This window comes from Pocillopora damicornis, chromosome 6, assembly GCF_964200805.1.
Source record: "Pocillopora damicornis chromosome 6, jaPocDami1.2, whole genome shotgun sequence".
NCBI lineage: Eukaryota > Metazoa > Cnidaria > Anthozoa > Scleractinia > Pocilloporidae > Pocillopora > Pocillopora damicornis.
This window is the reverse complement of record NC_142675.1, coordinates 11153958-11176057: the sequence shown is the minus strand read 5'-3', so window position 1 is coordinate 11176057 and position 22100 is coordinate 11153958. Positions and strand designations below refer to the sequence as shown.

The 22100-nt window shown below is 36.9% G+C and overlaps 2 protein-coding genes across 6 annotated transcripts in view; both read right to left on the bottom strand.

The window, feature by feature from the left end:
• LOC149043930 (ephrin type-A receptor 2-like) overlaps positions 1–22100 on the bottom strand; it is a 108486-nt gene that overhangs the window by 60736 nt on the left and 25650 nt on the right. The gene's annotated exons all lie outside the window — the stretch shown is intronic.
• LOC113678024 (uncharacterized) lies at positions 1951–17927 on the bottom strand. 5 transcript variants are annotated; one of them, XM_089208989.1, is made up of 20 exons: positions 17764–17927; positions 17199–17585; positions 14497–14766; positions 13080–13316; positions 12733–12836; positions 10874–10932; positions 10560–10756; positions 10322–10345; positions 9262–9378; positions 8840–8858; positions 7018–7060; positions 6495–6774; positions 5612–5722; positions 4908–5098; positions 4604–4726; positions 4324–4394; positions 4079–4119; positions 3780–3876; positions 3341–3440; positions 1951–2807 (listed from the first exon to the last, which is right to left on the bottom strand). In XM_089208989.1, the coding sequence occupies exons 1-20, from the start codon at positions 17819–17821 to the stop codon at positions 2742–2744; spliced, it is 2595 nt and encodes an 864-aa protein (XP_089065115.1). In that variant the 5' UTR covers positions 17822–17927; the 3' UTR covers positions 1951–2741. The 5 variants fall into 5 exon arrangements, 4 of the variants coding, with proteins under 4 accessions (XP_089065115.1, XP_089065116.1, XP_089065118.1 ...); XR_016187491.1 differs by lacking the exon at positions 4324–4394; XM_089208990.1 differs by lacking the exons at positions 1951–2807; positions 3780–3876.

The following is a 22100-nucleotide window of genomic DNA, read 5'->3' as shown; positions in this document are numbered from 1 at the left end:
CTGCCTTCAAGAACAGTTGGTTTACTTCTAATTCCACTGATATTGTCAGAACTAAGAGCAATTAAAAAAATAACAAGTAAAGTTCAAGAATAATTGAATGGCATGTACACATACTACAAAAAGCAACAAAAATTTTTCTGAATTCTTTTCTCAGCTTAAACTAAGCATTATTATTAAACTGCAGTTTCTGAGAAACAGTTGTAGAAATTAATATTAGGACTCACGGGAACCATTTACAAGAACATTTCTTCAAAAAAAATTTCTTTAGGGACTTTAGTCCACCAAAGTGTGAATAGTCAATTATAATGTGTCACCATAAATGACTCCCCCAATGTTTTTGAAGCAAAAAATCATGGTTCTTGATTTCAATCCTCAAAACATCCTCCAGTTTCAGCTGCATATAGTGATCTTTGCTATCTGACCTCTGCATATAAAAGTACGCTGTAAATGGGTGAAGATAAAATGGAAAATGGTCCTTGACTGTGAGTCAAAGAGGACTTTGGGTGTAACAGCACGAAATTACAGAAATCCCAACATGACGAACCCTTGCTTGTAGCCTGTTAGCACAGAAATATTTCGAATATTTTCCACTCCTTTCGATTTCTCCCACTCCTCCCGAAATATAAAATTATTCATAATGGTTCTTAGGGAAGAGCAAGGGATATCAAAAGAGGCGAGGAGCGGTCAGCATCAACTCGGAAAGTTCGACGACTTCCTGGGTTGATGGTGTCATACTTTCTGTTATTCTCACGGAGTTTTGAGTTTAAGCAAAATCTGCTTACAGACGGTTGAGAGGGTTCCAGAAATGTCCGTGGTTTGCGTAACTTTAAAGAATTCTCCGAACTTCCACTCCCAAAGAGTGTTTTGACGAGGCTTAAGTCCGTTATTGCTTTTCTAGAATATTTCTCAGGTATAATTATAAAGACGGACGGCGTATTTTCACAACCGTGTTACCCCCATCTAAACACACTTATAGACCCAACGAGAACACGCTGCTATCTAAAATATTCCCTTAGAAAGGACTATTAAACAACAAAGATCAGTAGAAAATAAGGAAATCACTTCATTTGATTACACTGATTACATGAACTTGTTTCGTTTCGCAAATAGTTGGGTCAATATGCAATATGCATACAGCCGTCCCAACCGAACAAAGGACTTATTATACAACCGAAAGATTCAACCGCTAAATGGCAAGTTACACTGGACAACAGAGACAGTGAATCAGTTTACTTTGTAGCAACAAATGGTCTATTTTTGGGGCTCAACTTTTCGTATTAAGCGTACAAAAGTTCCTTTGTTGCTGGAAGCGATTTGTTACTCAGACGAAACTAGGCAGAAAAGTTCAGGGTTAAAATGTTTGAGGAAGTTGTGGGCGTCAAAACTTCCTCATACAATTTCATCTCAGTTTATCAAGTTTAGTAAAAACAGACAGTTTCTGAAAATCCTTTGTGTTAAATGAACAATCTTTCATCAATATTTTACCGAGAAAAAAGATAAGTGGTGAAAGACAGCGGGCAGGAGGGAAGAAATCTGTCACTTAATTCCGGTTTACCGTAAATGTGCGGGAAATGTATTTCAGACAAACTGAGAGAAACTTCACTAGACATTCTTACACTTGTCTTAAATGCCTCCAAGTAACGAGTGGCGTGTTTACTGTCTAAATGAAAATAACCCTTTCAAAACAGCTATTTTTCTTCTGAAGGTTCCGCGACCGTATTAATCTAAACAAGCAATGAAATTAATGCATGTAAGGCGTGGAAATGGTAGCTGACGAGTTTGTCTTCACAGGAGAGCTATACAGACACAAGGGAGAATCGAGGCCATAAGTGCTTCTTACTTCGAAACGACAAACCTGCACGTGGGCCTCAGATGGTGAGTTTCACCAAGTTCACATGTGCTTTGAAATTTTAATATCAGTACGACGGCTGCAACAATTATCATACCTTGTAAGATACAAATGGGAATATTTATTGTGTGGATTTGTAAGCAATTTTAAAAGAAAATACATGTTTTGTCTTAAAAAATTCTAAAAATGTATAGCACTGAGGGAAAAATATGGGTTGCAGCTTCTATAGTACTTTATAAAAAATCTTTGGTCTCTTCAAGACTATGAATTAAAAAAATACATATATACAAATTTATGAAACATTCACTTTGCCTCGCTTGCCTTTACACAAACTTTTTGTAGACTTGCTTCATCAACAAAAACTTAAAAGTTAACGTCAAATATATAAAGAAAATAGACGATGATCCCACAGGGCTGCAACATTCAATATCCTTCTGATTGGTTCTTACTTGGTCGGTAGTTTGACATACGGACCGTTGCCTATTTACAGACTGTAAGCCTGATCCTACAAGTATTTTCTTCTTTTGTTAATTTACTCGAGATCTTAGGCGCCGAAAGGTCCATTGGATGTTCGTACGTTTAATAATACACTGGGTTTTGTCACGTCGAGACAAATATCCATTTCAAGGCTTGATCGAACGCATTTTAACAATGAATAATTATTGCTAGTACACTTGACCAAAAGTTTGAAATATATACAGATACATAAAAATGTATAAAAGCTTTACTTTGCTTCGCTTAGCTGTTAAACAGCTTGTTTTGAAAAGTTACTTGTTCAGCAAATTATTAGAGGTTTTAAAGGTTAACCTCAAATATATAAGGAAAAAAGAAGATGATCTCGTAGGACTGCATTTTCCATTACTCCATCCTTTCCTGTACGAGAACTTGTGGCTCACACGGCTAGATCTTCGACATTCACGTAAAGTCGATAGTCATAATTTTTTAAGTTTATCAACCCCTGTAAAAACAGAAAAGAAAGAAAGGAGGAAAACATCAGGAAAAAGTGCCACTTTGATCATGCATATAAATTATATTTTGTTTAGCTTTCGATGGGGCCTTAATTTTTTAAACCTATTAACCCTAGACAAAGCCCTCGAGTAGTCACAACAACCAAACAGAACGAAGTTTAACATCATCATTAACCAACAAGAACTCAGAGTAAAATCAGGCAACCTGTTTCAAGCGCGGGAAAACGCGACTGACCAAGTTAGTATTGGTTGTAGATCTGCATTAGATTAGTTGAGATGGTGGCGCAAGTTTTGCAGACCAATCGCAGAGCAAGGAAAGCAAATCAAAGCAATCTAGGACTGTTTTTGGTACTCAATTAAATACTACTCTAGAAGCGAAATAAATTGAAACCACGAACTACGCTTCGAAGCCTTTTTGGGGACACTATTATCGAGTCAATTTGATGGCGATAGATTCAAACGTTCAAATTTTCAAAAGAAAAAAAATGGGGAGAGAGTTTCCTTGCAAACTCTTTCATTCTACCTTGTGCTGATTCTCCATCTCTCTGAGTTTGTTTCTCAACTTCTCAAAAGATGGTCTCAAGTTAGGTTCGTCTCTCCAACATTTTGCCATTATTTCATACCTGAAACACGAGGATGTTATGAATATCTCGGTATGTCATTGGTGGCCTAGAAACGGTTCAACCTATTCTTGATGAACAAGCTTTTTTCGTTACAAATTTCATCTCTTTTATAACAAAGGAGAAAAGGTATAAACCATAGTCATAAACTCGTTATAATGTAGTTCTCCTTTCATTTCCCTTCGTTAGGCTGGTTTAACAAGTAAAAATGGTGAATCTTGAGATGCACATGCAACCCGAACAACAGCAGGACAAATACCATGTACGATAAAAGCCATAAAAAAACAAACAAACAAACAAGCAAAACCAAATACCAACAACAGCAACACCATATTAACATACAACTTATCATCCAAATGTTGTGGTTTAGGCATTCTGTATCCCTCTTGAAGTAAGTTTGCAATTTTTCTCCCATCCATTCGTGGATACGGCGAGCCACCTGAATTACAGCAGGTAATGTTAACATACTCTAACATACTCTAACACCTTTACATAAGTAAAAATGTTTCACACAACAATTCCTTTTTGTATCATTGTTCATGAGTTCTTTCGGCCAAGTCCAGCGACTGTGGCAATCTGAACTAGCTGGGTAGTTATGAAACAGATGGCCAAAACTGAATACCCCAGCCGGAATAACTTACCAATTGTGAAAATTTCATACAGCAGAATTCCGTAGCTCCACCTGTAAAACAAACGGGATGAGTTTAAGGAAATAAGAAATGAGGAAATGAGCATAAACACTGCTTTCTGAGATGACCTCACGTCAAGAAAATACTAAGACCAGAATACAGTAGTGACCCAATAACTTTTCCCAGTCCCGAAAACGATTCATAGAAAACATATTCGTTAAGCCTAAATGCTGTGTCCATGTCTTCCTGGTACTCACACATCACTCTTGGTGGAGTACTTTCCGTAAAGTAACGCCTCAATGGCAGTCCATTTTACAGGAAGACGCCCCTGAATAAGAAGCAAAAATGCAAAGAGTTGGCGTAGTCCCTAAAAGTGCCAATGCTCCAAATGGCGAGAACAGAGTAACGAAGGTTCTTGAAAACTAAACAGGATCTACTGAGCTTGTTTTTTTTAAGCATTCTCTCCAGTGAGGCATGTTCAGCCTCATAATCCAAGGCTTAGAAGAGCATTATGTCTTTTATCAAAATCATTCATACCCTGGTTTTTCTTTCGTAAATGTTGTCCTCCTGGACATCTCTGGCCATTCCAAAGTCCGTCACTTTGCAAGTTTCCCCTTCTCCAACTAACACATTACGAGCTGAAAGATCTCGATGGATAACCTTCAACAAAGCGAAGATGTTTCTTTTGGAAAACACTCTTTAAAGAATTAAGAGACAGCTGACATGGGATGACATGGCATCCTTGGGAATGCGGAGTCCAATAGTCATTAATAAGTGACCTATAATGAGTGTGAGCCTTATTCTCTAACGACAGTACTAAAAGAACAGTTACATCACTCACTGGTATCGATGACAAATAGGACATTCCATCGGCGATTTGCCAAGCAAACTTCATCAGCTGCTGTGAGGTAAGATTTGTTTGTGGTTTGATATCCGGGTCTTTGTAGTACGTATCATTTAATCCACGACTCTTTCTCAGGTAACCCAGCAGATCCCCAAAGGGAACATATTCGATCAACACCAACAGTGGCTCTAGAAAGACAAACAAGGTACCGCCAATACTGATTAAACGCCACACATGGAAGCAAAACTACCAATAAACATCGCCCTCCAATAATCGCCGAGTTTCTAAACTCGGAAAAAAGGGGTAAAATGTCGATGCCACGTATTTAACTTTTGTTGATGGCGGGTCATCTCTGAGCGGCTCATATGCGCAATATGCGCGCAAACCTTGAGCAAATAGGTATAGTTTGAACTCATTTATGATCCATCATCAAATTTTGCCAATCTTAGATCTCAGCTCTTGAGTATACAGACGCTGCTATTTAGCAAACAGTATGAAACTGTGACTACTTTTCTGCTGTCAAAGAAACCTTATCCAGACCTGACAAGTGCACACAAGAATAGAATGAGGCCAGGCCTTGTGCGTCGGTCAACGGATTTTCCAAAAGTTAATCAGTGTAACCTATACTTCAAGCAATGTGCATAACTCTAGGTGGGGAAAAAATTGGGTCCCAAGCTGATAATAAACATTTCGGTATTTACCAGATTTGGTAACGCATCCCAGGAGTTTGATGACGTAAGGATGAGGTTTAAATTGTTTCATCAATTCAAGTTCAGATAGCAAGTTCTTTTTCTCTGATTCAGAAGCGTTTTCTGCAACACAATTTCCGATCGATAATCTTGAAATCACATTTCACATAAAATCACAAACATACCATTCACCTGTCCCATTTACATAGGTAAACGTACACAGATTGATAAATAGATAGGTAGGTAGGTAGATAGATAGCTAGATGGATGAATAGTTTGATAGTTAGATAGATAGACAGCTGAATAGATAAATAGATAAAAAGGGAGATAGCTAGAAAGAAAGATACAGACAGACAGATAGATATATAGACAGATACACAGATAGATAGATAGATAGATAGATAGATAAATTGGTAGATAAAAAGTTAGAAAGAAACAAATAGGGAGATAGATTGATAGACATAGATAAATATTTAGATACACAGATAAATAGTTAATTAGATACATGGATAGATACATAGATACATAGACAGATAGCGAGATATATTGATTGATTGATTGATTGATATATAGATAGCTACACAGATAGATAGATAGATAGATAGATAGATAGATAGATAGATAGATAGATAGATAGATAGATAAAGAGACAGATAGGTAGATAAACAGGAAGACAGACAGATATCATCCATTTCTACCATACATCATATTTCAGGTTTTTCTTCATCACCGTAGAGCGCTGAGGCTCGGAAATGTAACCATTATTTGACGGGGGGTATCTATATAAAAAATCTTAACTAAAAACAGAAAAAAATGGACAGAAAACAGAAAGCAGAAAAAACTAGGCCTGACCAAAGACCATGAAATACAACATGATTTCAGTATTACTTAGTACCTGATAACATTTTAACAGCTACGAGCGTCTTCTTGGTTCTTCCTTGTAAGTTATCGGCTGTTGCCTCAGCAACCTGACTAAAAGCACCTTTTCCAATGATCTTCTTGATTGTCACATCTTCTCTAGGAATCTCGCAGGAGCGTGTGTGTGGATCAAGAGAAGCGTACTCGCTGATTTGTTCATTGCTGAGTGGACTGGCGTCTGCTATCACTTGTGAACGAGCTCTGTCATCTATTGCCATGTAATGGCTTTCAGAAGGTTTAGGCAATTTGACTGCAATCTTAGAAAAAAAATTGTTTTCAATTTAATAAAATACACCAGTATTTACCTGAATAACGTATTTAAATGAATCCAGGAATAATCGACCGACATTCCTTATGGATCATAACTCTCTGGGTTTGGGTAAACTATCAACCACAATGAAAAGACTCTTACTAAAGACAGGAACTTATGAAAAAAAAAGCGCCTTAGACCACAGGGAGATATATCTAGACAAGGTAAAAGATTTCATCGTTTGACCTACATTTGTACTTTCTCTTCTTTCATTACTTGAATTTCCAAATGTTCTGAAACAACAACACAAATATATCATAAACAAAACCAATCCCTTCAGCCTGAAAATTCCAAAATAACTGAAAAACTTTCCAGAGAGCTAAGTCCAGTTAGAATCGCAGCAGGAAAACAGATGCAGGCTTGCCTACAGTAAGACCTTTAAGAGTTGACTTCCCTGAATTTTCAGAGAGGGCTCAGCATCCTCCACATTCAGGGAGTGCTTTTGATAAGAACTGTTGTGAATCGCCGGGTACGCCCCAGTCCAATATTCAGAACAAAAAAATTTATAAGTAACATAGAAAATATTCACTTTAGTATTGGAGTATTCACCTTATTTATTTTTCAAATTCTTTGCTCTTTGATTTTTAGATTCATTCTTTGACTGGCACTTTTCTTTTTCTCCTTGTTTCCATGTTTTGCATAATTTCATCAAGCGCTAAGTGCCCATCGTCGTTTACTTAAATAATTTTCAACCAACTTTGTGGTGAACTAAAATCATCAAATATTTTCAGACAAATAAAACAACAACAATTATTCTCAACTGCGAGTTAGAAAACAAACTCGAGAATCAGAATTGTCAAAATAGCGTACTTGTCGATAACACACGTGAATCAAATTCGGCACTTTTTTTGCAAAGATTTTTTAAAAGTTTGCATAAAAACGCTTACCCGAGGCTTAATTACAAAGAAATGAACAAAGACAGATATTGAACACTAAGCGTCTAACTTTAAGTTAAAAAAAGAAAAGCTGCATTTGCTGTGAAAGTGAGGAAGACTATGTTCTCCTGGTTACTGGTTTATTTCGTTCTTACACGAAATTTCCAAGAACATACTGACTCAAATTTTAGTAAACAGTAACCGTCCTTTTAGAGCACTTTTGTGTGAAACGCAGGAAGCAGGTTTGCATGTCAGCGAATGGAAGATTTTGATCAGAAACAAAACGATGAGTTACAAAAATTGTTACAAAGAAAATTCAACTATTTAATGATTATTTACCGAAGTTTAACACAAAAAAACTCCAACTGAAGCCAGTTTATTCCGAATGCCGGGAATTAATGGGCTAACGAGAGGGAAATTGTTCTCCATTTTATTCTCCTGCGGGTGCTTTACAGAGGTAGCCACCTACTTCAAATCTCATTAAAAGCACTTTTCAAGTATTGAAAGTTTCATTTCCCCCAGTAACGAGCAGAGGAGAGAAGGATCATGTGCACAAAGTGGCCGGTCTTCTGTGACCGAGGGAAAACAGACTTTTTTCTGTAGACACCTTCCAAATGTACAGCAAACGATAACGGTGTCACAATCAGATTAACTGAAATTTCTTTGTGAAGGCTTAGCAAACTTGATGACCAAATAGAATAGACCTCTCTGAGTAAAATAATAATCATAACCATAATCATAATAATAATAATCATAATAATACTGATTATTACAATAATGACAACCCTATATTCACCTGTCATAAAGTGATATCGCTAAGGGAAAATTGCACTTCAAATAAGGGATACCTAGAAAACTTGGGCCTAAAATAACATGCAGTGATCTCTCATTGTATTAAAAAAAGAAGTGCACTTGTAGTTGATGTCCTTGTTTCTTTTTGTGTCAACGGATCCCTAAGATGTTGATCATTGTGCAAGTGACAACCATTTTAGCTAGCGAGTGTCTTACATGATCTATCATTATGACATCAATCACAAATATTCACATGAAAAACAGTATGGCTGTTAAATTGTTAAACAGATTGGGCCATAAAGAACAACGCAAGTAAACAGCACCATTTCGATACAAAAATCTCACCTTCTGCTCATCGCAACTTCTGTGGCGGAAAAACAAAACAAAGAAACGTAAATAGCAAAGTAACGAAAACAAAACAAATAATGGATGAACAATCGACATCAAACAAAATTATCTCGCACAAGCAAAGTAAAGTCTGTCTGATGCTCATCAAGTTGAGTCATAAAGTAAACAATTTCAAGCACGATCTCTAGACTATTATTAGCTATCGACAAATTAGATAACAAAACATTAATTGTTAGCTGACAATACACTATTTTAAAAGTTATCTGTTAAAATTAAAGATGCTTAAGCAAAGATCATCATGCAGTGGATAGTGAACTGAAGCCAGTACCTAGTCTTAGAAAAAGGAAAAAATATTACAGATATATTTCTGGGATTCCAAAACTTTTCATTTGAGAGCATAACATGTATGTAACACTTACCTTCAGTGCCTTTTGTGTTCCGCCTCTTTTTCCTACGAGTCCACCAAACTAATATTCCAGTAATAGCTAGTGCAGCAACTGATCCAAACACAGCACCAACAATAATACCTATGGTACCTACAAAGCGTGATAAGCTTGAGGCAAATTTTGTAAGTACAAGCGTTTCTCAAGCCAAACAATTTGGTCGAACTTCAGTTGTACTGAGTTTCATTTTTCACAAAGGAACCCTTTTTTCACTGAGATTGTAATTAAAGGCTGCGGTGGACATTTACTTGCAAACGAAAATACAAACCTCACAGGCGGTAGTTAACCATTCCATGTAACAGCGTAACAAATTTAATTTAGCTTGTAAACAGCAGATGCACTTTTCACTTCATCTAAATCTTAAGACATTTGATGATTTTAAAATAACGGGTCTTATTCTGTACTCTTGTTTTGGTTAAGAAACCTTTGTAATTCGGTCAGAACTTGATTTATCTTCTTCTCAATGTTCATTAAAAATATGGAACTGAACAGGTCATACTGCGTATGTTCAGAAAAAGTAGGGGAGGATACAAATTCTGTTTATGCAAGAGGTTACAAAAAAAGCAGAAGGAAAATTCATATCTAAAAGTATCCGCCCTTTTTAAGCCTAATATTCGGCTAGAATAACAGAACCACCTACTCCTCGATCCACAAACTTACACATAAAATCGTTCATAATCAAATCTTAACCTTTCCGCGGCAAGGATTGGTGGCATAGATAAAATGAAACAGAAAAAAAAGGAAAACCACTAAATCTTTAAGTCTCTATAAATAATATATAAAACTCAATAACATTAAAGTTGTTCAATTGTTCCCTGAACCAGAACGATGCAACAGTATTAAGGTACACTGTATACAACACCAGCAAAATTGTGTCTTTCGACTTACAAATTAAAGCTCGATTCAGTTGGACAATAAATCATTATGTATATTTTCAGAAAACTTAATGGCATAGGTATCTGGAGAGTACTTAACCGGATTAAATTACTTGTCACTTTATATTTACAAAGTCATTTGTCTCTGAATAATAGTTTACCTTCTTTCGTTCCACTGGGCAGCCCTAACGATTTCACAAAAAAATACGCTCGATTAATTTGAGGAAAACTTGCATGGCTGCTATTTCTTTGAGGATTATGAGAACCACTCAATGTAAATTAAACATTGGCTACATGTTTTCATTAAAAAAATCAATAGCTTACTCAGCGAAATGCAACGGCAATGCCATTCATTAATCAACTTGCAAAACGTTTACATTAAGTGTTAGGAGGACTTACCCCCAGAGGACCCATCAGGTGGTGCTGTAGCACCTCCACTTGTTGGTTTCACATCAGGCCTTGTCCCTTTTATAGAACCCACACTAAACTCTCCCAGCTTTCCATCTTTAACAGCGTCATTAAGTGTTATGAGAACATCTCGTTCCTTTGTAGTGGAGTTGAATTTCAGTCCAAGGTCAACAATTATACTTCCACACCTTGGAACAGAAAACAAGTGACGGTTAGGGAGACATGAAGTATAAAACGGACAACAAAAAAAGTAAAAAACAATAAATAAATAAAATTTGGGAACAAGAGCAACTTAATTTACATACCTAACACTCATTGACTGCACTCTTTTGTAATCAAGTTTACCAGCAAATGCTTTTTTAAGCTGTAAGTAAAAATTTCATTTATTTGTCTAAAAATTTCAACTGTCTAAAAATTTTAGTGTACATGTATCACATTTGTATTGTGCATGTACATCAGTAAAAATGAGGATGACATTGAAGATTATTTACTAATTATGATTTAATTGAATATGACCGTTTTTCTAAGAATCAGCCAAGAATACTAGTCAGTCTGTTTCTTTAAAAGTGCTACTTCAATTAAAAAGTTCTTCTTCCAGCCACATGCTTCATATTTTATTTGTTGCAAAAAAGCACCCAGCCAATTATTGCCCCAAATACAAAGCATGAACAAACACTAAATAATAAGATTGTGAAAAGCCTTTTAAGCTCAAGGTTTGACAGAACTCTAAGACACTGAATGCAATCTAGAGACATAAGAAACACTGTTGAATTAAAAAAAAAATTATTCACACATTCTCCAGAAGCTGAATTTCCTTTCAATCAATATACAGTGAGCACATCAATCTCTAACCCTGAACTAACTAATAATAAATAAATACATAAATATGAAAGAAATCTTCACAGTAATGAATGCTTCTTACGCAGTAGTGAAAATAAGGCCTGAAAACAATTTAGGCTTGTACAGGATTTGAACCCATAACCTCTACGGTACCAGTGCAATTAATGGTTTACCAACTGAGCTGACAAGCGAACTGGGAGCTGGTCATTATGTTGGTTCCAAATAAACCCGTGAAGTGATGAATAATCTGCACCAGTATCCCAGAAGTCATGGTTTCAAATCCCCTACAGGCCTGAATTTATTTCAGGCCTTATTTTCACTACTGTTCCAGGAGTGTTCATTACCGCAAAGATTGCTTTTATGTTCATATCTTTATCTGCAGTTCACATACATGACTTTCATATATTCAGTTACCGTAATTTCCGGCCGTTTACCCGCGGGTAATCTGTTGATTTTGCATTCAACGCGCGCCACTGCGGGTAATAGGGAGGTGCGGGTTATGTGACAAGAATTGGAAAAAATTATCACCTGCATGCGTTTCCACCTCTCAAATAAATTTTATTGTATTAAGAGTGCCACAAAGCGGCACGAAAACATGATGCCGACTCAAGTTTATTTCACACATAATTAGTTGCGTGACGAACAAATTGTTATCGGCACGCGTGAAAACAAAACCTTGACAAAAATAATCCAAAGATAGCCGGCGCATCAGTAACAAATTTTCATTTAACACTCGCTTGAGCTAAAGAGAATTTATAAAGAGGACTTGTTGAGCCCAATAGAACCGAAGATATCGATTTTTTTCAGAAATCGCCGACAGTACTTTTCAATTCAAGTTTTAACACTCGCCCAGCTTTACATCAACAAATCAACGTGGCGCCGAACGATCGCTTGCACAAAATGTGGCCACAGATTCGCGCTCTGTCAAGTATGAAACGTTGAGATTTGGGCATGGGCCGCTAGTGTTTTTACCGTATAATTTTATCAATAAAGTACATGCTAATATTGACACACAATTGTGCACGCGTCTGAATTTCTTTGACCTTTAAACTCGACAAAGAAGCTTTCAAGTTTTGGAAAGTTAGATCAGACAACTTTTAAAAGACTGAAATGTATCACCTTAATGTCACGTTTTCGCCACCAAAAAGTTGAATAACATAACGTGTGGGTTATCCACCAGTGCGGGTAATCTGTTGACTCTTTTTTTCGCCGTATGCAATAATCGGCCGGTGCGGGTAAACGGCCGGAAATTACGGTATTTAATGAATAAATAGATATTAAATAATACACTGAGCATAGGCAATATTTTATTAATTATAGTTACCTCTTCTTCCAATTTCCTCAGCAATGATGATTTGTTGTATTTTCCATCTGTGCAGTTTTCACTTGTGATGGCAATGGTTACATTAATCACATTTCCTGCAATGTCTGTGAAGTGGGATAATGGCTCTAAAATCTATCTTTTTCTACACATAACAAGAATGCCAATAATTCACAATTACCAAATGCTGAAAAATCTTGCACAATGCTAATAGATTTTCTCAAAATGCCTATTGCTACAAGTATTCCTTTAGATAAGTCCCTGGTTCAACTTTTAGAACCCAATCAAAATGTCATGTTGGTATTAGTATGAAGCTACAGCTGTATTAGCAGAACTACAATGCAACTTACAAACAATGGCAGTTTTTGTATCATGTCCATGTAAATTGGCCACTCTGCAGATATAGCTGGCATCGTTAAGCACTTGTGAAATATCAAGACTATTGTTGTTACAAAGTTGTTCTGGGTCATTACATGGAATCCAAGTGTAAGTAAGTGGAGGGTTTCCTTCTGCTTGACAGTTGAGAGTTAAACTTTGTTGTACATAAACAATATACTCAGTTTGAAATTTAACAATCTTGACTGGATCTGTACATCAAATTGGAAAATAAAAAATCAGATTAATAAATGGCATCTACATCTACACAAAGATATATCTGAGTGACTTGTCTTCAATAGTTAAGGGGTCCAAAGACACCAGCACACTTACATACAAGAGGGTATTCTTTATGTAGTTTGTTGTATTTTGGTTGAACTTAATAACATGGGTTTGCAAAATGTTCTCCTACTTTGTGTATTGTGGTTTCAATGAATTGCTATTGTCTGGATGTTACCTGGGTGATCCTCTTGCCATTCATAAATGTAAGTTAAATAAATTACTGGTACCAAAAGTTTCATGGGTTCTGATCATTAGACAGAAAACTTTTTAATGTTGTCACTCAGAAAACCATTGAGGTGGTATTTCAAATCTTTGAGCTGAGATCTTGCCAGATATGTTGAACCAGATTGTTTAACATTTTCTAATTAGAATTAATAAGACTGTGGAGCACTAGAGTCCCCTAACACAACATCTAATCTTAATCTTAAGAGGAGTAAATTAACATTGACAGAGGTGGGCAAACACTTCCCGCAACACAGCAGTGCTCCAAGCTGTGATCATTTTTAATCCACAGAGGTAAAGAAGGGATTTAAGGTACCAATTAAGTTGGCAAAGGAAAGTGTTGTTGTTGGGGGGTGCATTTAATAAAAGTACAATTTTATGAAAAATTGAGCCTCAGGAGCCCTTCATGGATGTACTTAGCTAAACATTAATAATGGCAATAGGACTGGGTGGAGTCCAATTCAGTCTGTAATCATACTGGTGATTAACAAAATCTGGTTATCACAAGTATGATTACAGACAGAATTGGAGGACACATTTAAGCCCTGTTACCAATTAATCAAAACTATGACAAAATTTGAGAAAGAAATGAGACAGACAAAATGTGAAACAACAGCCTGCACACATGACTCATTTGTCCAATTATGCAGGCATGACACGTTATCTGTCCCTTAACTATCCTATTACACTATCCAATTACAAGCATGACGCGCACACTGTCCTATTTGTGCTCGAGTCGGGCTAGTGATATCCAATCATGTTCAAGAACTATGCTATAGTTTTGATTATTACAAGTAATTGACAGCAAAATACATTAAAACACAGAAGATAAATGGAAAGCACATCTCTGTTTAACATTAGTCAAAGTTGTTTTCAATGCATACTCACAAATAACATTTACATATATGGTTCGGCTCTCTGGTTTACCAAAGCCATTGTATGCCGTACAGGTATAATTTCCTGCATCAATCCTGTTGATGTTTGTTATAGTCAGCACCTTTCCTTCTTGCACCACATGAGTATTTCCTTGGTTCCCAGGCTTCTCTTTGGTCCAGGTGATGTTTGGTCCTCCTTGACTTGATGCTTCGCAGATTAACTGCAAATTTTCACCTTCAAGAACAGTTGGTTCACCTCTTATTCCACTGATATTTATTGGAACTAAGAAAAATCAAACAATCACTAGTAAACTTCAAGGATAATTGAATGGCATGTAGACGTATGAGCAATGTGGAAAACTGATATACTGCTGACATGATTTTTAAATGTTCTTTGCAAACCTTGCACATACAAATGAAATTCAAATGTGTTATACAAGAACTGAGTCCCTGAATTATAATCCATTATATGTGCTTTAATATATCAGCCTTTAAAAATTTCATGGACCACTAAAAGGCAACTAAATTTTTCTGAATTATTTTCTCAGCTTAAACTAAGCATTATTATTTTAACTGCAGTTTCCAACAAGTAATTCTGTAGAAATTAATTTTGAGACTCAGACTCACAGGAGCTATTTACAAAAACATCTTTTTTTAAAAATAATTTTTTTAGCCCACCAATGTGTGAATATAGCCAATTATAGTGTGTTACTATAACTGACTCCCACAATGTTTTGGCAGCAAAACATAATGGTCCTTGATATCAATCCTGGAAACATCTCCTGGTTAGTTTCAGTAACATGTAGTGATCTTTGCTATACCTCTGCATATAAAAGTAGGCTGTGAATGGGTAGAGATTAAATGGAGAATAGTCCTTGACTGTGAGCCAAGGGGTTAGGTGTAAGAGCAAGAAATTAAAGAAATCCCATGAGGAGTAGCAAAAAAATATTGCTGAAATGGAGGGAGGCTTGTGGTTTACACAATCCTCCCTGATTGTAACCAGCAACCATGAGGAGGTGATGCTGCAGCCAGTTCAAACCACTATAAACTTGAAATCAAAATTGCTGTCTAATGGAATTGAACCATGGTTTGTCATGTGAAACTGCTTGGTAGGTTCCTGCAAATTATGGTTTAGTATTAGAAACTATCTAGTGGAGAGTCTCCTGGGACTCCCTAGGATACTTTAATTTGTGTATCTATTGGCATACTTAACAATACTTTGACATCACTATGGTAACCCAAAAGTGTAATATTGTATCTGTGAAAATCTCTGGAGCAAAAAAAAATACGTACACTGCACAATAAATGCCAAAAGTAGGTGGATGACAACCCTCCAATCAACATAATAAACAGAAATCTTGTGATTCATCTCTATTACATTACTTGCAAGTCATACCTTCCCCAAAAAAACCTATTGCCTGAAATTGGTCACCATTTTGTAACACCAGGCAACATTCAAATAGGGAGAGTTACATGAAAAATTAAAAAATTAGTAAAGCATGGTCAGACTTTTGCCACTCATTACACAATGAAGTTTTTATGCAAGTATGTCTTCTTTAAACATATCATTGGCTACATAGAAAACTTAACAGCCTTGAAATTAGACCTGAAGACTCTCACAGTACTTAACAAAAAACCATGTGAGGGATTTCTGATTTTCATAATTTATCTACCACAATGGCCTCAGATGTAACACATATCTGTAAAATTTTGATGAGCAAACTTGATAGAAAACCAGAAAGCAAATGACAGTAATATTCAAAATTCCCTACACAGATTTGAAAATATACCCTTCCTGTTTGAAATTGTTGAAATTTTATTACAGCTCTAGGATTTTATACCTGATTTATTTGCTTGAGGAGACATCCTCTTAATTTAGTAACTAGCTTTCCAAAGGTAATTACACTCTGTGCTTGCTAAGTGGGTAAATTAAGATCTTTCTGATAAACTTTAAATATACTGAGTGTAAAAGGACTTTTGTCTTCAATTACACATGCAAGTCTCCCAACATATAATAATCAACACTTCTTTGGATTCGAATTTACCTTCTTTACCTTTGAAAATTTTTAATGCCTTGATTCCTTTTTAGGCTGACTATTTTTTCACAATTTTACCCATGGAGGTTTATCAAATCAAATCACTCATAAATGTAGCCAATAAGTCCTGACAGACAGACCTATGTTAGAAGTAAGAAAATATGATGAAATGGTCAAGTTCATTATCACTTTGTGGTCCCACAATACATACAACACCCTCATCAGAACTTCATTTGATTACCGAGTTGAACAGAATGTGAAGGAAGTTAGTGTTATCTTTATCCTCTGATGCAGTAATTATTTTTTTCACTTATCTCAAGGTGCAATCCCAATTTAGAGCCTATTGTTTTGTGTATTTTGGGTGTTTGATTCACATGGGACCTCAAAGGGTATGGAAGACGTATACATGTGATCGCATCATTGTACTTAAAAGTTAGGTATATACCATTAAGAAAAGACTTTGTCTCACGTCCACCGTTTGGTTGGTCACTTAAAACACCATCAATCCAATAAACTAAATAAATTTGTTAAAAGTGATTAAGATGTTTTTTCCTGCTAAGAATTGAAATCTTTCAAGTTCTACCTGCATTTAAACTAGGCCCAGAGGGAAGAACTGGTTAACAGTATACTTCAGCTAGGATTACGCCTTTCTTATAGTCAACAACACTTTCAAGCTTACCTATGACTTGCACTTGAATTGCTCGTTTCCAAGGATTACTGTTGGAGTCCAACAGCTCACACCTAAATTCTCCAAAAAACTTATCATCAGAAACATTCACAGCGGAGATAATCAGAGAAGTCCTTCCAAGAGTTGAGGTTGCGCTGAAACGTTCCTGAAATCGAGCATTAACAGGAGTAGCTGAACCATCTGCTTTAATGTTGAATATAAAATCAGTCTTGAATCTTACGACACCACCCAGACCTAAACCTGCCGACAGACTGTAGCTCCAGTTCAGTGTGACAGAAGATCCTTCATAAACCTGTACAATGCCAGGGGGGAGCACTTCGTCTGGATCTGATGTTGTCTTACTCGGAGTAGGTTCAAACCATGTCACACTTCGGCCATCTGAAGGAGAATATTTCAGATCGCAGTAATATTACCACAATTTATGCTTACGATTTAATCACACGAGGAACAGCATTCCAAGGACTGAATTAAAACATCGTATGAAGTTTAGAAGACACCTCAATTTGCTGCTGTCACACTGAAAGTATTGGAACAAAATCCTAGATAAATACATTACCTGTTGGTTTGGGTATAAGAAAAACCCACATAAAGATATATTTCAAAGGAAAACTCATTTTAGAAAAGTACTTATTTCCCAAAGATGAGTACTTTACTGAACTAGATGAGGAAGTGTCATCGCTATAGTTGAAAGCGAACGACGGAAAACTTTCGTTTCGATATAAACTTGAACTAACGTGAGAAGTGATTGGCTATTGAATGATGATGGCGTTTTAAACGGAAGTTCTGATTGGTTTAGGGGTATTTAAGGAACGTCTGAAATGAAAGACCTAACAATCAAAAATTACCTCAAATGTAGATTGGAATTGTTAAAACTAGAAACACTCCATACTGACAAGCTGTGTTTTACAAACAGCCACGGATCTTTTGAAGTCTTTCAATTTAGATATACTAAACGAGTTTGTGAAAATAAAGAAAATATGTATGGAAATTTTTTTTAATATTGTGAAGAACTGGCATTGAGTGACGAACCCTTCCTTGTAGCCCATTAGCACATAAATATTTCGAATATTTCCCGCTCCTTTCGACTTCTCTCGCTCCTTCCGAAATGTAGAATTAGTTATAGCCCGTACGACCGTACAAGGTGCTACTTTTAGCATGCGCGGCCAGCCGTTCCACGGGCACTATCTCAGCCATTACGTAATGGGCAAGGAGGAAGATAATGCGCAGGCGCGATTGCGCACGTAACTTGGATACCCCAAATGTGTGCGCCAGGAAACACCGGCAGATTACAATGAAGTGCTCATTCTCGAGTGTCGAACCTCAAAAGTACTTGTATTGTAGGAGCAACGAAAGAGACCCGCTGAGGGAGGAACTGCCCTTTTTATACTTTGTCAGTAGTTTCCAAGGTAGTTTCCAAACACAACTAGCCAATCAGAAGAGTGTTTTGAGTGAGTTCCGATGACGAAATCTTTGCCAGCCAATCGTGAGGGGTTTTGACTGTGTTCCGCCTGTTATTGTCACCAAATAACAAGGACTTACACCCACCGGTTGCGTAAAGATTGGCTCCACGAACATTTTCCGACGGCTTCCGACGGTTTCCGAGGTGTAATCGAAGCTCGAAAGGCCAGCGCGTCATCCGGAGCGCTCCCGAACGCCTCATGACCGTAATTATAACGAAATTAGTCATTCTAAACGTATTTTCTTTAATAAATAACTGTAAAACAGGAAGATGGTTTATTTCTGGAAGACGTTTAGTGATTTCCACAAAAGTATCAGTAGTTTCCAAAGGGAAATTAGAGTGTTTTCCAAAAGTACTTTTATCAACATTTAACTAGGTCGGAAAAAATTTGAGTGAGTTCCGGAAATCAGGTAAACTACCCTGGATCCACCCCTGGGGCTAGTGGATGTGAAGCCGCGTAAGCAACTAATTTGCAACCTGCGTTTTGAGCGCGAAATTAAATTGGTAAGGTTGAAGTTGAACAGTAATTCTCAATATTTTGCAATTTCTAATCAATTCGCAAAGCAACAATACCGACAGAGCTAAAGCATTGTCAACGGGAGGTTCAAGTTTGTGGAGAGGGTTTTAAGTGAAAATAGGATGAAAAGTAAGAGACTGTGCGGCCAAAAAAACAAGAAGTAAAAGACGTAAAGCGAGTCGAGAAAAACGCGCTTTATCGGAGCATACATGCCTAACCAACCATACAATTGGGTGGGATAATTCTGAAATTATCACCACTAATCGGCGTTACCATCAGCGCCTTTGTTTGGAGGCTTGGCATATTAACTCCGCCCACGCTCCTTTAAATCGTGACGATGGCGGTTTGCTTCCTGACGCCTATTTACACCTCGTCAGAAAAAAGGCCGCTAATTAGTGATCATATAAAAGGACCTCTTGTTGCAGCGTTTAGATCATCCCTGATGAAGGCACTAGACAGGAGTGTCGAAACGTTGGGTCTATGAATCGTAACTTCTTCGGTTACAATCATTAAATCTGCAAACCAGAGTAGCGTCAAACTATGTCTCACGCGCAAGAAAGTTAGAGAGGACACCAAAATAGGCAGAATACTGGGAAAAAAACACAAACGAGAACAATAAAAGACATTAATAAAAAAGCAAATACCTAGCGAAGAGTAACGCGAGAAGGAAATAATATATCGATTTAGCCAAGCCTAAAAGCGGAGCTCGCATTTTTTTTCCCGTACAGTTGACCACGCATATTGAAAGTAGCACCTTGTACGATCGTACAGTCATACGGTCACGGTCGTAAGAAGTTATCTTACGGATTTTGTTTTGCCCAGAAAGCTTTCAAATGATAGCGAACGGCGAGCGCAAGTTTCTACCTCTTTCTCTCTTCAGTCAGTTATCGCAGGATTTACTCTGTTCATTTTAAAAAGTCGCGCCTTATCGAAGAAGTGTTGAAGTAGCCTAAGAACGAAGTGGTAGCCTTTCCAAAAATTGAAATAAAATGAGATTGTGTCAGTGATGTCCGTGTTTACATTAAGTCTGACGCGGTAATTTGATTTTGACAATATGGTCATGTGAGAACCCGTCAAACATCTGAGAATTAAACTACGGACCGCAAATATGTGGTGCGAACAAACTCACGGGAAAATTGGAATAAGTCCTACTGCTGAATGAGTGAACTTCATTGTTTAGTCATGGTACTTTTCAGCGCTATGTTTTCATGCTTTCTACTCGATTCGTACGAACTTCAGGAAATAATTTCAATCGTCTCACAAAACATGGAGCCACTCTCCCTAATCTCAACATCTCTAGGCGTACTTACTTCTCGGGTTATGATGAACATGCCTGCGATACAGTTTTTTTCCCCTAACGCTGGAAACCGAAGAATCAATCTCTGAAATCGATAGTCATCACATTTTACAAGAAGTGTCTGAGCTGTGATTGGGTAATTAAACGGGGTCTTGGCAATTTGAGCTCACAAGCACGCTGGTAACCCCATAGTTAGTGTAAATAATTGTTGTTTCCATTTTTTTAATTCGAGAGCCGTTTTTGAGAGTCCGTTGGATATTTTCTGTTGAATTCAATGAGGTGCAATCTCGGAATTCCTTAAGTGATTATGAACGATAAATTCGTACTGGCACCATAATTTAGGGAGGTTTTGTCGATACACTATCAGTTTACAATTCGTGAACAATTTCTGTAACCTACTTGAAAATTTTCCTTTGAATTAATTGGGTCACACTCTCGGAATTTCATCAGTAGTTAGGAGGACATACGTGCAAAAATCAAACAAAAATGAAATTTTTATGGCAAGGGTCAAAAATTCAAATTGTCTCAATTTTTGCACACATGTAGACCCTAGTAAGACAAGAAAGGCTGTGTATTTTTTTTTCCTCAAATATGTTTTTATTTTCGAGAAAAATGAACTTTTCGCTTTCACTCTCTAGAATCGATGGTCGGGTCATAACAGGTCGAAAATTGAACACTTTCGCTCGCTTCGCTTTTCAAAGATATTACATCGAGGGAAATCTAACCAACGTGAGCTCTTTCATAGACTCTTCGTCTTCTGTAAAATGTAAGTTGTGTAGGAATTGGTTGCTTAGAAGCTTTTAGCCATGGCAAAAAAAAATGTCCTCTCTTCCGTTACAAAATATGTCGGTGAAGAAAACCTCTTTTTTCACCATGTGCCATTACTCAGAATTCCACAAAATTATGTATGTAAATTGCTGAAGGAATGATCTTGAAGATGACGTAAAGTTTTCTCTGGGCAAATGTTTTCTCGCGACGCAGGAAACTCTTCAAAGTAGCACACGGAAGACACAAAATCACGCCATATGTTGACTGTGTGACCAAAGAGTTAAGGAGCATTCCTGCATTTGAAATTACTCTAAATCGTACATTTTGTACCCAGTTTTGTTAAATTACTTTGTCTTTTATCATTTCAGGTTTGTTTCTGCAGAGATATTCTGCCATCGGTCTGTCTAGTACGATTATGCACCAGTGCTAACAACGGTATACGATTAAAAAACTTTGCTGTCCTCTCGCATACGAATCTTAAGTTTCTGCCCCTTGTTTGACTTGCTAACCCGTGTCTTTTAACTAGCCTATGGTAAACGAAAATCCACAAAATGTTACCTTACAGAGGCCCTTGCAGGAGTTAAGCGAGGGCTTGCATGACCTAATTTGCATAATTGCGTTACGAGTCGTCGTGCTTGTGTGACAGAGTAATTTGGACCTACGAGTAGAGTCGGTCGACGTCATTTGAATAGGCACAAATACGAGGAAAAGAAATAATGTGACTAGATATCCATTTAGCTCCAAATTTTCCTAAATTTGTACTCGTCCTTATTTTTTTTCTGCGCGAGTAAAACTATGATGTTTGTTGACTTTTCTACTTAAAAGTGAGACAATTAATTGAATTAACAAAAC

Excerpts from the sequence above, each read along its gene's own strand:
- LOC113678024 (XM_089208989.1), bottom strand. The coding sequence starts at position 17,821 with ATGAGTTTTCCTTTGAAATATATCTTTATGTGGGTTTTTCTTATACCC. Across the intron at positions 17,586-17,763 it reads TCTTATACCCAAACCAACAG|ATGGCCGAAGTGTGACATGG; the intron begins GTAATGTATTTA and ends ATTCTCCTTCAG. Across the intron at positions 4,727-4,907 it reads CCTATTTGTCATCGATACCA|GTTATCCATCGAGATCTTTC; the intron begins GTGAGTGATGTA and ends GCTTTGTTGAAG.